This window comes from Carassius carassius, chromosome 19 (assembly GCF_963082965.1).
Source record: "Carassius carassius chromosome 19, fCarCar2.1, whole genome shotgun sequence".
In the NCBI taxonomy this organism is placed as follows: Eukaryota; Metazoa; Chordata; class Actinopteri; order Cypriniformes; family Cyprinidae; genus Carassius; species Carassius carassius.
In genome coordinates this window covers 6,022,293-6,036,918 of record NC_081773.1, presented here as the reverse complement: position 1 = coordinate 6,036,918, position 14,626 = coordinate 6,022,293, and the positions used below count along the sequence as shown (strand labels likewise).

General features: G+C 37.4%; 2 protein-coding genes across 9 annotated transcripts in view; both read right to left on the bottom strand.

Annotated features, from left to right (window-relative positions):
- LOC132094937 (A-kinase anchor protein 11-like) overlaps positions 1-1,465 on the bottom strand; it is a 38,690-nt gene extending 37,225 nt beyond the window's left edge. For all 3 annotated transcript variants that reach the window (XM_059499632.1, XM_059499633.1, XM_059499634.1), the window contains exon 1: positions 1,328-1,465. The gene's annotated coding sequence lies outside the window, so the exon portion shown is untranslated. The remainder of the gene's footprint in view (positions 1-1,327) is intronic.
- Positions 1,466-2,422: 957 nt separating this feature from the next.
- dgkh (diacylglycerol kinase, eta) overlaps positions 2,423-14,626 on the bottom strand; it is an 86,392-nt gene continuing 74,188 nt past the window's right edge. For 4 of the 6 annotated variants that reach the window (XM_059499625.1, XM_059499624.1, XM_059499626.1 and 1 more), the window contains 3 exons: positions 12,406-12,511; positions 10,139-10,269; positions 2,423-6,433 (listed from right to left, as the gene is read on the bottom strand). In XM_059499625.1, the coding sequence (XP_059355608.1) occupies positions 6,347-6,433; positions 10,139-10,269; positions 12,406-12,511 (324 nt within the window). In that variant the 3' untranslated portion in view covers positions 2,423-6,346. The remainder of the gene's footprint in view (positions 6,434-10,138; positions 10,270-12,405; positions 12,512-14,626) is intronic. The other 2 variants (XM_059499627.1, XM_059499629.1) reach the window with 1 other exon arrangement.

Genomic DNA, 14,626 nt, shown 5'->3' with positions numbered 1-14,626 from the left:
ATATATATATATATATATATATATATATATATATATATATATATATAACACACTATGTTTATGTTCTATTCTAATACAACTGAATGCATTAGTGGCATTCTTTAACCGTCTTTGCAGGGATAGTTCACACCACAAATTCTGTCCACCATTTATTCAGGTTTGGAACAACATGAGGGAGAGTAAATGATGACAGACTTTTCATTTTGGGCTGAAAATAAGATATTTTGGGAAACATCTGTTTTTTGGCCATGCAATGGAACACAATGGGAACCAAAATGATTTGATCACCAACATTCTCCAGCAGAAAACAGAAAGTCTTACACTTTTGAAACATGACTAAATTATGAAGAAAAACTTTTTGGAGGGGAACTATCCCTTTATCGTGAAGAGGTGTTTTGCAGCTGGTTGCAGGCCTTTTTGACGGAGCAGAAGAGCTTGATTTCTACAGGACCAGAGCATTTCCACAGCACTGAATCAGCTAGTCTCTCTGACTGAACACGCATTCACACCTGAATGCTGAAATAGGTCAGACTTTGATGCATTTCAGCATGATTGTGTGTAGGTGGGGACTGCAAAGGTAAAAAAAAAATTCTAAGAACAAAAAGAGCACATTAACAGAAAGCCTGAACCCCAGGCGTCTTCATGAGGAAGTCGAGGACATCAGCATGAGCAAGTGATGAAGATGGCTGCTGCATGTGAGCATCAGCAGGGTCAAATGATTTCCTGAAACCAACAGATGTTTATGAGATCACTGGCTGTTCCCAGCTTATAAAGGGCAGAGGCTGTGTGCAAAACTTAATGCACAGGATGTGATCCCTTGCCATAACACCCTAATTTCAATACTCAGTATTTGCAATTCTGTCAATAATGCTTCAAACACGACCCATCACGATTCTACAGTCCTGACAGCACGACGACAATCCGCCATTTGACTCTTATTACACACGTTTTAAGGCTCTACGTGACGTCAGTTAATCTGCAATCATGTTCATGTCGTATCTGACGCTTATCTGTCATTTTTGGTTTGATGATTCATTTATTTTCATTTTCAGGTATCGCCACGGGATAGGCATCATGACTGAACTATCGCAGATTTTATTTACGAACAATGCATGTAAAAGCATTATCAGAAATATGTTTTTGTGTGGTTAATGCCAAAGCCTGATGATTTCATTACAGACGCAGCTGGCTCGCGCATTAGCATCAGGCCTGTGATAACATCATGCGTGATCCGCATCTTCACATCCCTCGATGGGTTTGTAACTACTCTGCGACATGGGATGAATGCTGGAATATGACATACAAATGAAAACGAAGCGCGTCTCACCTTGTAGTGACTGAGCCGTGCAGTGAGCAGCTAAGTTAGCTGCTCTTACGTCCGTTCATTTCATAAAAACAAGTCGACGAGCAGGCGAAAGTAATCAAACCCAGAGCGGCGGCTGGGAGAAGTTGAGCGCAGAGACAATGATGGCAGTGTGATCAGCTTGCAAAATAAAATAAATACAGTTGAATGTAGTATTTTATTTTTTTAACAGAGAATTTACCAGAGAATTGTGATGAAGCACAGTCGGCTTCCTAATGAGAACAAAGTCTATATTTAGAATTTGACATGTCAGTTAAATAAAGCAATTTTGTTTCCATGGTAACACCAGCTTCTCTGATTGGTGGAACTTTCTTCAGAATTATGGGTAATGTAGTTCTGCACTGGGAATTAAGCTATAAACCACACCTTTACAGAAGCATCATCACTTAACTCCGAGCTCAGGGTGGATATGTTTTATTGCTGAAAATCTATTTGTCTATGGATAAATTATTATTATTGTTATTTACTCGAAACTGATTTTTACACTTATTGTCGCTCTTTACACTCTTTTTTTTTCCAGATGCGTGTCTCTATGTAATCTGAAACTTAATTTGTACATAAATTAAATGCTATTTATGTGAAGTCTCAATAATTATGCATCACAGATAGTTTAAGGTAGGTAAAGGTATAAATTGGCAAATTAATAACCATCTGCCCTGTGGCTTTGTTATATACACTAGTAGATCAATGCTTCCCAAAGTCTGTCTGTCTGTCTGTCTGTCTGTCTGTCTGTCTGTCTGTCTGTCTGTCTGTCTATCTATCTATCTATCTATCTATCTATCTATCTATCTATCTATCTATCTATCTATCTATCGTATGGTTTCCAGATCTGAGGTATATATTTGAGGGTAATGTTTTTAAGCACAATTGTAATGCATGTTTTTTAATAAATATCTCGTCACACATCTAAACAAAATCCATACTATAATGTCATATTGCATTATTGAAAAAAATAGTCTGTTATTCCAATGTGTTAATTCTATGTTTCATTAATGCATATTTAATTAAACTTACAAGACAAAATCAAATTAAGAAGTCAAACATCCAAGACACCGAGTGTACTGTGTATGCATTCAGTTTTATTGAAGGAAGATATCAACTGGCAGCATTTTACCACCTCAAAATGTACAGCAAAATCGAAACACTTATTTAATCAGGATACAAAAATACACATCTCAGTGACCTCCATATTGTAATAAATAGTTAACCATGCATCTACGATAAAAAGGCACAGAAAACAGTCATTTAGTAGTCATAAAAATTACCTAGGCTACTACTTACCAAAATCATCCAGATATCAATACAAGTGACTACCGTAACATTATATCCCAAAATGGTGAAAACACATACACATCAGTTGTTTAACCTTAATAAATATGCAAGTATTGTAAATATACCTATATATGTAGTCTTAAAAATGAAACCGTGCCATTGTAAACACAATGTAAACAAATGAAACTCACATCGCACTTCTCTTAACTGGATATAAATCATGTCAAAGATATGTTACCTTGCTCTACAAATTCCCCAAATGAATACGTTATTGAAAAACCAGGCAGTTTACAGCTTTGCGTTCGCTATTAAGCCGAACCCCACTGAACACTCACAATCCAATGAAAAACACTCAGTGGTGGCTTGAGAATTGAACTGAGGTTCATGTGATCATGTGCACATGTATTCAGTGTAGCATGAGAGGAAGACTGCACTTGTGGGATTTGAGTCTGTTGTGAACAAATGGACTACACAGAGGCACCATATACAAGGTCGACCTGCAACAGCTGTCAAACAGAGATCATGTAAGGCCAATTAAACCGGGCTTCGGGGAGCTTCGTAGCATACTGGAAAGATCTTGTGTCTTTGGTCATGAGTCTAGCTAGTTGGGGTAATTACCTTTTGTAATGCGGTCACTCAGAAATGCATATCTGTAAAGCATATCAGTAGGCCTACATTCAGTCATTTTTCAGAATGCGTGGAAGTATGTGCACATAGGTTTCGATATTATATAACCACAAGCAGTTGCTAAAAAATGCACCATTTGATTGTCGGATCAAATGTTTATCAGATTATTTTTCTCTCTCACTACCTTAATAAACCCAGATTAAATTTTCTGCACCGATTTTGGAGGAAATGTCTGTGAATGGATTTTAAAAAGGTATAATGTCTTATACAGAGACCGAGTGGTAGTTGAAAAGCCTTTACATTTCCTAAATGAATACACAAATGAAAGGGAATGTGTAAAACTTGACGCACATTCCAATCTGCAGAGGTTTTCACATGGGCCTGCCATTAAACAGCCAACCTGAAATGCCTACAGGCAGACGCTGAAACCTCAGCAGGTGCTCACTACTGAGAAAAGACGGGAAGTGAGAGACATTAAGTTGCCAATTAAACCGCAACAAACAAATACTATGGATTTCTGAAAAATGCAGGCTGCAATGTTGTGACGCCAGTGGTTCTCAGCTGCTAGAATGCAATTAACTGTATAGCTGTGTCTAGTTCTAAAGACAGGAGAAACTGTTTTCCTCATTTTTCATTTTGTACGTCCAGCATTATGCGCCCAATCAAACTGGACGGTGTTAATTTTGTCTTTCATTTGGTGGAAGCTAGATGTATTGCACAGATGCCAATATGGACAAGGCCAAACTACATTAAATACGGGTTCACTTACAACAAGAATAAACATGGTTTGTGCAAACCACAATGTGTTTTGTGTGGTGAATTATTGGCTGTCTAGAGCATAAAACCATCACTGACATTTAGAAAAAACGAACACACAAGCTATAAAAAGCGTAAATCACACTTTTACTGTTTGCGCATTCACAGTTCATGATAATGTTAATGACTTTTAAGGACATTTTCTTGTTTGGCGCCATGAGATGTTGAATGCAAAATCCAGATCCTGGAGCAAAACCAGTTGAGAACCACTAATATAATAATCTATTATTGATTAATGAACGCTGTCGTAAATTCAGTCTCATTTTTAATCCCATCGTTTCATAATAATGCCTTAACTCTCAATGAACTCTTCAAATGTGTATTTTTCTTTTTAAAACCATCCTGTTTGGTTCCACCCAACAGACCAAACCCCGTCCTCCAGGTCTGTTCTCATCCTCCATATTTGTTTGAATTCTCACTTTAGGTAAATTGTGGGTAGAATGGCATTTCTTGGTTGGGAAGACCACATCTTTTCCGATACTACTCACTTTCGCTCTGTATATATATCAAGTACTACTTTGATGTTATTGAACACCCTCTAGAGGAACGTTATAATATAATATAAACCTACAATCCACTGTTATGAGTCCCATGTGCACTGTTTGTCGGGTTGGTTTATGTAGAACTATGTGTAGCTCCGAGCTCGAAATTTTCCATTTTGCAGAAAAAATGGAGGCGCAACAGTTTTATAGTCGATATGAGGAAACATCCAGCCGTCAAGCAATTTATCCTGGAAGCACGCTTAGACAGGATCAACAATTTGCTCATGGAAGATTTATGAATTTTGGAGAGAACATGGCATGATTCGTCTGACCCCAAGTCCACCTTAATCCAAAACCCAAAATAGAGGAGTGTGTGAAGTTTATCTTTTTAGTTTTCCATGGAAAAACCTCACATAAGAAAGCTTCGTAGAGAAGAAATGTATCAAAAGAAATACAATATTGCACCTTCCATTGAGTACAACAGCACTTAACGTGTAAAGGCGATTACTAAACAGAATAATTCACAAAGGTGTTACGGTGCTCTATACACAAATAAATGTGTCATCTGATAATATCATGTAAGCGTTCTGTTATACAAAGGCTTTAGTTAACAGTTTAGACTTATATACAGTGCATATATTAACAAACAAACAATCTCTTATACCCTGTAACGCCACCAACCAAATGTAGATGATCCTATCAAACTTGCACTGGGTTCCTGAACTCAGTAAATATCAACTATGTAAAGTTGCAGGTCAACTGCAATTTCTTATTCAAAACAATAGAAGTCCTATTTCAACTAATGTATAATAATACGCTTTAAACTTCAAAGAGTCGCCGTGTTCATGTTTTTTCCGAACCACTTCAAATTTGACCATTTTCAGTGAATATTTCAAACATTTGGGTTGAATTAACCTTTTGAAATGTTCTAAAGAACAATTCGCTTTAAAACCAGGGGACATTCGCTTTGGTACTTATTTCACTGACTTACCTAACGTCCTACTGTAAGATTAAAAGATTTCTTACCAATAAAGCTCATCTGACGATAAATATGGCACATGACACTGCTTTGACACAAGGTTTCCATGCAGACAGAGGAATAGAAATAATTCAGCAGTCTACTTTGACCAAAGGGATGCTTCAGTAGTAACAAATGGCAATATACTAAATTCATATAAAACTTGTTCAAGTTTGTACAATAAAAAACAAGACGCAGATCATGCAGTAAAACAGCTATCCAAATATAGCAAGCATACCATGCATCAGTATTTCACTGGCGAAGGAAACCCCTTTTGACCTTTTCTGGCCTGCGCCGCCGCACTCGATGATTGCCGTTTGATTGCGATACACCAGCAGACTTTTCCCATCTTCTTAAAATGTAAACAGTGCAGAATATTGCTGACACACCGCATCGCCCTCCTATTGTTGCCATCTACCGCAAGGCACAGAGCCAGTGAGCTACTCAGAGGCCGTGTGCTCCTCTCCTCGGTTTGGAAGTCCTGTTCTGCTACTTGATTTGTAATCTGTTAAAGAGGCCAGAGGTCGTGTGCACGATGAGAATTGCATACCTGATTGTGCCGTTAAAGCGATAAAATGAGGAATGACTTTTCTATGGGGCTAAAAGTCTCGGACACAATCCTTGTGCTTTTGGCACCAAAACAAACATCCCTAGCTTTTCTACAAGCTATTCCTATAGAGATCCACGACACCAAAATGCTTCCCACGCTTCTCAAGCTCCCGCTTCAACTCCTCTTTCGCTCAGGAACGGAATGTGTGTTGACGTCTCTCACAGGTCCAGCATCGAACTCTTGGCCAAGTCCTTAGTTCCCTGGAGAATTCTCTTCATATGACCCACCTTCGAGATCCCCAGATCCTAGAGGAAGCAGACAAACACAAGCGCACTCAGAATGAGGCGTTTCCAGAGCTCCAGAGAGGAGTTCAGCTCATATACATATTTAAGGTTTTTTTTAAATTACTCTTTGATTCTTTTGGATTTTTGTTTTGCAGAATAAAAAACTTTAATTGCACTATTGATATCATAAACCAACCAAGCTTTAGTTTAACCAAAGCATTTTATTTTAGTGTCTTTGCTACACACGTTACAAATACTTACTATGGTAATAACAGTAAATTATGCATAATTACAAGGAACCGATCCTAAATTACCTAACCCTAAAGCTACAGTAAGTACGATTTATTTAATATTACTCAGTACTGAATTAACTACACTGTAACAGAGAAACCTTTAAATACAGTTCAAATGTAATTTAAAAAACCAAAACATATTTTCAAATAGTACTTAAAAATTTGTTAAATGTTCCACGCAATACAATTGGATTGAAAAAAAAATTTAATATCTGTATTTTCTCTTAGACATTATTACCATTTTAACAGTAATGAATTAACAATTGTCATTTAAACAAAAACACATTTCTTAAAGGGTAAAGCTGATTTTCAACCAGCTTTGTATTACAATGTTAAATGTGTCCTTTTTCTCTGTGTTACACTCGCACTGAGATATTCCATTTATTTGATAGCAAAAGTCAGATGGATGACGTAAAATTCCTCATTTTGCATCATCCGGTGGACTTCTAACAGCGTTTTGTTAAAAGTATAGATTGTTTTTGCTCAAACACAGTCGTATTGAGTCCAGTGCATTATGGGTGCTGAAGTTCCCTACTTTTCTGCAAACGCAAACACTACAATTAACCCTCTAAGTAAGACTATTTTTTATTTTATGTAATTTGTATTATAAATATATGCTATGTCAACACAGGAGTCTTGAATGTATGTTTTGTGGTATTGACCATACACTTAAGTACAATCATACTTTTCCACAATCATTTTAAACTGATAATCAGTCAAACTATGGAAATCCCTGACTCTGGTGTCTCTCTGAGCAAACTGTAGTAGGTCTGAGATAAAGCCACAGAAAAAGTGACATCTAGTGGCAGGCAGGCTAATCTAAACGAGGCTTTACGCAGACACAAACAGACTACAGATTAAGCCATTTGTGTACTATATCTGCTATTATTTTAATTATATAATGCCATTATATTTGTCATCGTCCACTATGCTCTCTAGATATTTCTATCAGCATCAGCCATTACAACACCAATATCAGCTGATCAATAGTTAAGGAAACACAACAACCCAGGTTAACCTCGGGTTAAAACAATGCAGCTGATCCAGTCACAATACCAAATTTGAGTTTGAATTTGAATTTGAGTTTGATTGGTTCACAGATGAAAAACACTGATCTATTTATGTCCCAAATAAGTTTTCTAAATATGACTGAGGACATCCCTAAAGACAGAATGAGGTTAGACCAGATAAATGGCAGGGACATTTGAAATGGGGGGACATAAAGAGAGGCGTAAAAACGGCACAGTCCAAGGTTCACTAGTGCTTGTGATAATAAGTGTGACCAGAGCACTTCACACACATTCACTACACAACACTAATGTACTAATGTAATTCTTCAACACTGGGAGGTCTGATCCATGAGCATTTATAGCACCTTTATTGAATGTATTGTGATCTATTTATTACTTCAACAAGTGCACATGAAAGTGGCATTGAGTTTCTGGCGAGGATGTTTATAGTGATCTATCACTGTGCTAAACTGTTATATATATTGGACCATCCGAGTGATAATCCTAGACAGTTTCAAAGTTTAACATAGCTCCACTATACACAGCTATAACCAATCAAACGCTGTAAGTGAGGTCCTGTTTGTATCTCATAATTGCATCAGTCTCACAAGATCTGATCACAAATGAACAACACTAAACAAATGTAAATAGAGTCTGTTTTGGGATTTGATCACAAATATTATATATATTATATTACATATTATATTATATAGTATTTCTCAAATGGTTTTGCTAGTGTTTTCTTCTATCTTAGAAAGTTGATATTTCCTATTCTCACTATGCATTGTTATGTGATTTTTTAAAATTTGCATTTCAGGCAAAAATGTGCCAAATGTTCTGTACTTGTTTTTACTTTATACTGCCTTGATAACATGCAGTAACACTGTGATATAGTTAGTTCACTGTTGAACAAAAGTCTGGGGTCAGTAAGCCTTTTTTTAACTTTTATTTAACAGGGATGCATAAAATTGATAAAAAGTGACAGTACAGGCATTACAATTATTTAAATTTTAAGTATCACGGTTTCCACAAAATAATATTAAGTAGCACAATTGTTTTCAACATTGACAAATCAGTATATTTGAATGATTTCTGAAGGATCATGTGACACTGAAGACTGAAGTAATGAAGTAATCACAGGAATAAATTAAATTTAAAAATATGTGAGCCTGGAGCACAAAACCAGTCTTAAGTCGCTGGGGTATATTTGTAGCAATAGCCAACAATACATTGTATGGGTCAAAATTCAATTTATATCAAAATGTAATTTTTGATTAGTAATATCAAAGACAATTTATAAGAGACATGCCACTTCCTCAATCCTCAACTATATAAGGAAAACCCGTAACGGCAAAGATGGCGGTTGTGTGCACATGTCCCGCCCCTCCCGCAGGAAAGCCAATCATCTGATTTTAACAGTCAAGCCGGGAAACATTTAAGCCTATCATCTGGTTCCACTGACGTATGCACACAGTTGAGGAACCCTTGCGCATGTGTAGTAAAGGTATAACCTGTGGGGAAAAAGGCGTTTTAAACCTTATTTTGGGGCAAAGTCATAACAAATTTTCAACGATTTTTATCATATTTTACTGCTGTTTCTATACATGCTGTTTTTATGTCCCGGTGACCAGTGAAAGTGCAGTTCTGACTCTCTGCCCATTCATTTAGATAGGAGCTGGTCTTGTTATTCTGAAATAGCTGCCAGGAGGCGTTGCCAAGATGGCGGCCGAGTGGCACGACTTGCCTAAAAGGACTTTGGTAATATGCATTGCTAAGGATTTTCTCAATATTTAGACTTTTTTGCACCCTCAGATTCCAGATTTTTAAATAGCTGTATCTCGGCCAAATAACATCAATGGAAAGCTTATTTATTCAGCTTTCAGATGATGTATAAATCTCAATTTAAAAAAATTGACCCTTATGACTGGTTCTGTGGTCCAGAGTCACATATGTTCAGATATAAAACAGTTATTTTACATTTTTTTACTGTAATTTGAACAAATGAATGCAGCCTTGGTGAGCACAAGAGACTTCTTTAAAAAAAAAAATCTCACAGACCCCAAACCTTTGAACGGTAGCTGAGTACTCAAGAAATTCAAGATCATTTCCGCATGTTCATAGCAGGTGTAAACAGGGCATGATTTGCCCTGTTGTTGTGCAGCTGCCCATCACACAACCGCATCTCCAGAACCTAGCCGACTTAAAATAACCCTACGTGCGTCAGGCGGTTAGTCGTGTAAGTATTTGGAGACCTGAAGGACACTTGCACAGAGGAAGCCAAGCAGAGCAGTGCAGCACAAAATAGCAAACAGGGTGACAGGTAAGAGGACAGAGAGAGAGTCAAAGAGCGAGATGGACAGAGAAAGAGCGTTTCGGTTGTTCTGAGGGACATGGTGAGGCACAGATAGGGGTTGTGTGTATACCTTGAGGTCTCTCCTTTCCAGGTGCAGGAGCTCGGAGCCGCGGATGTCGTGGCGGATGAAGGTCTCTTTGTATTCTCCCAAGCTGAGCTGCTCCAGCCAGACGGCCACCTCCTCAGTGCCCCACCTCTGAACTACACAAGTACAGAGCGAGAAGCCCCCTTCAGTGTCCAACCCCCGTACACTCGCAGGACACAAGCAAACAGGGTCAGGCCGAGAGGAGGAACAAGTCAAAAACAACCACAAAAGGAAAAGGGGACCAAAATCAAATCAAACCAAACAGGAAAGAGAAGACACAGAGAGAAGTGGCGGCAGCAGCTGGCAAAGAGAGGGTTAAACAGGTTCGGTTTGGTCACTGGCACATCCGGAGGCGTTTCTGGCATGCAGGTTATCACAGTGGCACGTCCACCATCATCCCATTAAGAGCAGACACAGAGACAGGAGAGAGAGGAAGAGGAGGAGGGAATGGGAGGCTGAAGCCTGTGCAATCTAATGCTCCTAAAGTCTCTGAAAACACTCTGTTGTTGTGGATGGCGTGTTAAATCCCTGCAGCAGAGTCAGGGCCAAACTACGTTCAGTCGAAGAGTGTGGACGTATGCAAATCTGTTATGGATAAACACGCCTGAAAATGTCAAAGATTATGATGGATTATATTTCGTAAACAGGCGGAGAGCCTACTTTGATCCCTTTGCCATCATCAGTACCAGAGCAGTATGTACTAAGCATGCGCTGTCCTCAGAAATCTGGACTGTTTCAACAAGGATTAAAGGTGATGTGTGTAACTTTGTTCTTTGTTGTTGTTGTTGTTTTTTAAGTGCAGACAACTCCAGGAAGAATTCGTCACTCGAGGTTAGGTCTAACAAATCTGCACTAATAAATTATCTGCACTTATATATATGTATTATTGTCATTATTATTTATTATTATATGAATTATTATTGAATTGATTGATAATAATGTTTTCACCTTCTAATATAAAATCAAGAAAATCAATAAAAACAAAAACAAAATTATCTTGCTTATATTAAGTATTTTTTTTTTTAATACTGTTATTATTATTAGCATTACTAGGGATGATATTAATGCATAAAATATACATTGCACATTGATAATAATACTAATACTGATAATAATAATAATAATAATAATAATAATAATACACGTTTTGCCAATTTTTGGAGGCTAAAACTGAAATTGAGTTTTTTCCACCTGCTAATATGAAATCGAGAAAAAACATAAAAAAAAGTATTTTTTTTATTATCACTGTTATTAGCATTATTAAGGATGACATTGATGTGTAAATACCCATTAAAATATATATTATTATATTAGTAATAATAATGTGTAAAGCATATTTTATTATCATTTTTATTATTTTTTAACACATAATCAAAAAATTGACCATTTTTGGAGGCTTTGGAGTTTTTCCGCCATTTTGAAATGAATTAATCATAAACCAAATGATCTTGGGCATCAGTCTCTTCCTGTCTAAACGGTCCTGGCCAGGATGAGCTGCAGTATAAATCAGACTTTCTATCTTGAATTCACTTTCCAAACATTGCTCTGTTTGTTTGAGTGGCTCAGTAGTCAATGTCTGCTTTAACAAATGGGATGAGTTTGGGGCAGGACTGTCAATTTGGCGGGAATCTGGGAAGGAGGAGTGTTTTGGACACCTGTTTGGAAAAGCATCATTACTTTATACATTTCTGTTCAGTGCTGCCAGTGACAGGAATCACACACTTCACCTTTAGGCGTTACACGTGTAGCACATGCAGTGCAGCATGACATGTTTGGGTTCGTGTTGTTCCCCTTCTGTGTGGTACACCTTGGTTTGTGCCTGCTGTTCATGTGTAGACACATTGACGGTTTCTGACTCACAGGACAACACATGACCAGAGGAGTGCAGGGGTGCTCATGGATGGTTGGGTTGGACTGAGGACCACTGGACATGAACAGAGAGTCCTCTCAGAAGAGGATGTACTACATGCTGTGTGCTGTGCGCTCTATATCATCAGGTCACTGCCTCCATGGGCCATCACTTCCTTTAACAGTTCCCCATGTTGTCAGCAGTCATGAACAATCTTTTTTTTTTTTTTTCAGCATCTCAGTGTCCTGCCTTTGCATTTTTTCCAATCAAAAAGCAAGATGTAAACCTAATACGTTTTTACATGACTATGGATGCAACAAAAGATGATGATTTTAGTGTCTGTCACATGTGAGGATATTCAGATACTGTACATGTAGACACACACACACACACACACACTTACCTGACTGTGGGCTGGACTTCTTCTGAGCTTTCTCTTTCTTGAACTTTGGCACTATGCGAAACATGCCACTCCGACTGTTTCTTTTTCCGTACTCGAGGGAGTTATCCTGTCTCACACAAGATGACATGTCAGTCTCGGAGTCAAGGAACTGCAACATACTCACTTCACATTTGTTAGTATATTATACATGTACAGTATTGTTGAAATGTTTGGGGTCAGAAAGATTAAAATATTCTTATGCACAAAAGGGTTGAATTGATTTGACCAAAAATCCAGTAAAAACAGTAATGTTTAAAATGTTTAAAATAACTTGGTTCTATTTGAATATATTGTAAAATGCAATTCTGCCACATGATCCTTCAGAAATCAATATCACGCTTAATATTTTTGTGAAAAACTATAAAACATTTATTTATTATTATTTTTTGTTGGGGGGTGGGGGTTAATAAACAGAAAGTTCAAACAGAACAGCATTTATTTATAAATATAATTTTTTTTAATTATATATACAATATTATAAATGTCTTTACTGTCACTTCGGATCAGTCTGACCCCATACCAGTGTTATTTTAGCATAGTTGAGATATACTTCGTTTTTTGTTTTTTTTTACATTATATATATATATATATATATATATATATATATATATATATATATATATATATATATATATTTTTTTTTTTTTTTTTTTTTTTTTTTTTTTTCTAGTAACAAATGTTTGTTTGATTTTGTAATAGTTATACAACCCGAATTCCAGAAAAGTTGGGACGTTTTTTACATTTTAATAAAATGAAAACTAAAGGAATTTTAAATCACATGAGCCAATATTTTATTCACAATAGAACATAGATAACGTAGCAAATGTTTAAACTGAGAAATTTTACACTTTTATCCACTTAATTAGCTCATTTAAAATTTAATGCCTGCTACAGGTCTCAAAAAAGTTGGCACGGGGGCAACAAATGGCTAAAAAAGCAAGCAGTTTTGAAAAGATTCAGCTGGGAGAACATCTAGTGATTAATTAAGTTAATTGATATCAGGTCTGTAACATGATTAGCTATAAAAGCTTTGTCTTAGAGAAGCAGAGTCTCTCAGAAGTAAAGATGGGCAGAGGCTCTCCAATCTGTGAAAGACTGCGTAAAAAAATTGTGGAAAACTTTAAAAACAATGTTCCTCAACGTCAAATTGCAAAGGCTTTGCAAATCTCATCATCTACAGTGCATAACATCATCAAAAGATTCAGAGAAACTGGAGAAATCTCTGTGCGTAAGGGACAAGGCCGGAGACCTTTATTGGATGCCCGTGGTCTTCGGGCTCTCAGACGACACTGCATCACTCATCGGCATGATTGTGTCAATGACATTACTAAATGGGCCCAGAAATACTTTCAGAAACCACTGTCGGTAAACACAATACGCCGTGCCATCAGCAGATGCCAACTAAAGCTCTATCATGCAAAAAGGAAGCCATATGTGAACATGGTCCAGAAGCGCCGTCGTGTCCTGTGGGCCAAGGCTCATTTAAAATGGACTATTTCAAAGTGGAATAGTGTTTTATGGTCAGACGAGTCCAAATTTGACATTCTTGTTGGAAATCACGGACGCCGTGTCCTCCGGGCTAAAGAGGAGGGAGACCTTCCAGCATGTTATCAGCGTTCAGTTCAAAAGCCAGCATCTCTGATGGTATGGGGGTGCATAAGTGCATACGGTATGGGCAGCTTGCATGTTTTGGAAGGCTCTGTGAATGCTGAAAGGTATATAAAGGTTTTAGAGCAACATATGCTTCCCTCCAAACAACGTCTATTTCAGGGAAGGCCTTGTTTATTTCAGCAGGACAATGCAAAACCACACACTGCAGCTATAACAACAGCATGGCTTCGTCGTAGAAGAGCCCGGGTGCTAACCTGGCCTGCCTGCAGTCCAGATCTTTCACCTATAGAGAACATTTGGCGCATCATTAAACGAAAAATACGTCAAAGACGACCACGAACTCTTCAGCAGCTGGAAATCTATATAAGTCAAGAATGGGACCAAATTCCAACAGCAAAACTCCAGCAACTCATAGCCTCAATGCCCAGACGTCTTCAAACTGTTTTGAAAAGAAAAGGAGATGCTACACCATGGTAAACATGCCCCGTCCCAACTATTTTGAGACCTGTAGCAGATATCAAAATTGAAATGAGCTCATTTTGTGCATAAAATTGTAAACTTTCTCAGTTTA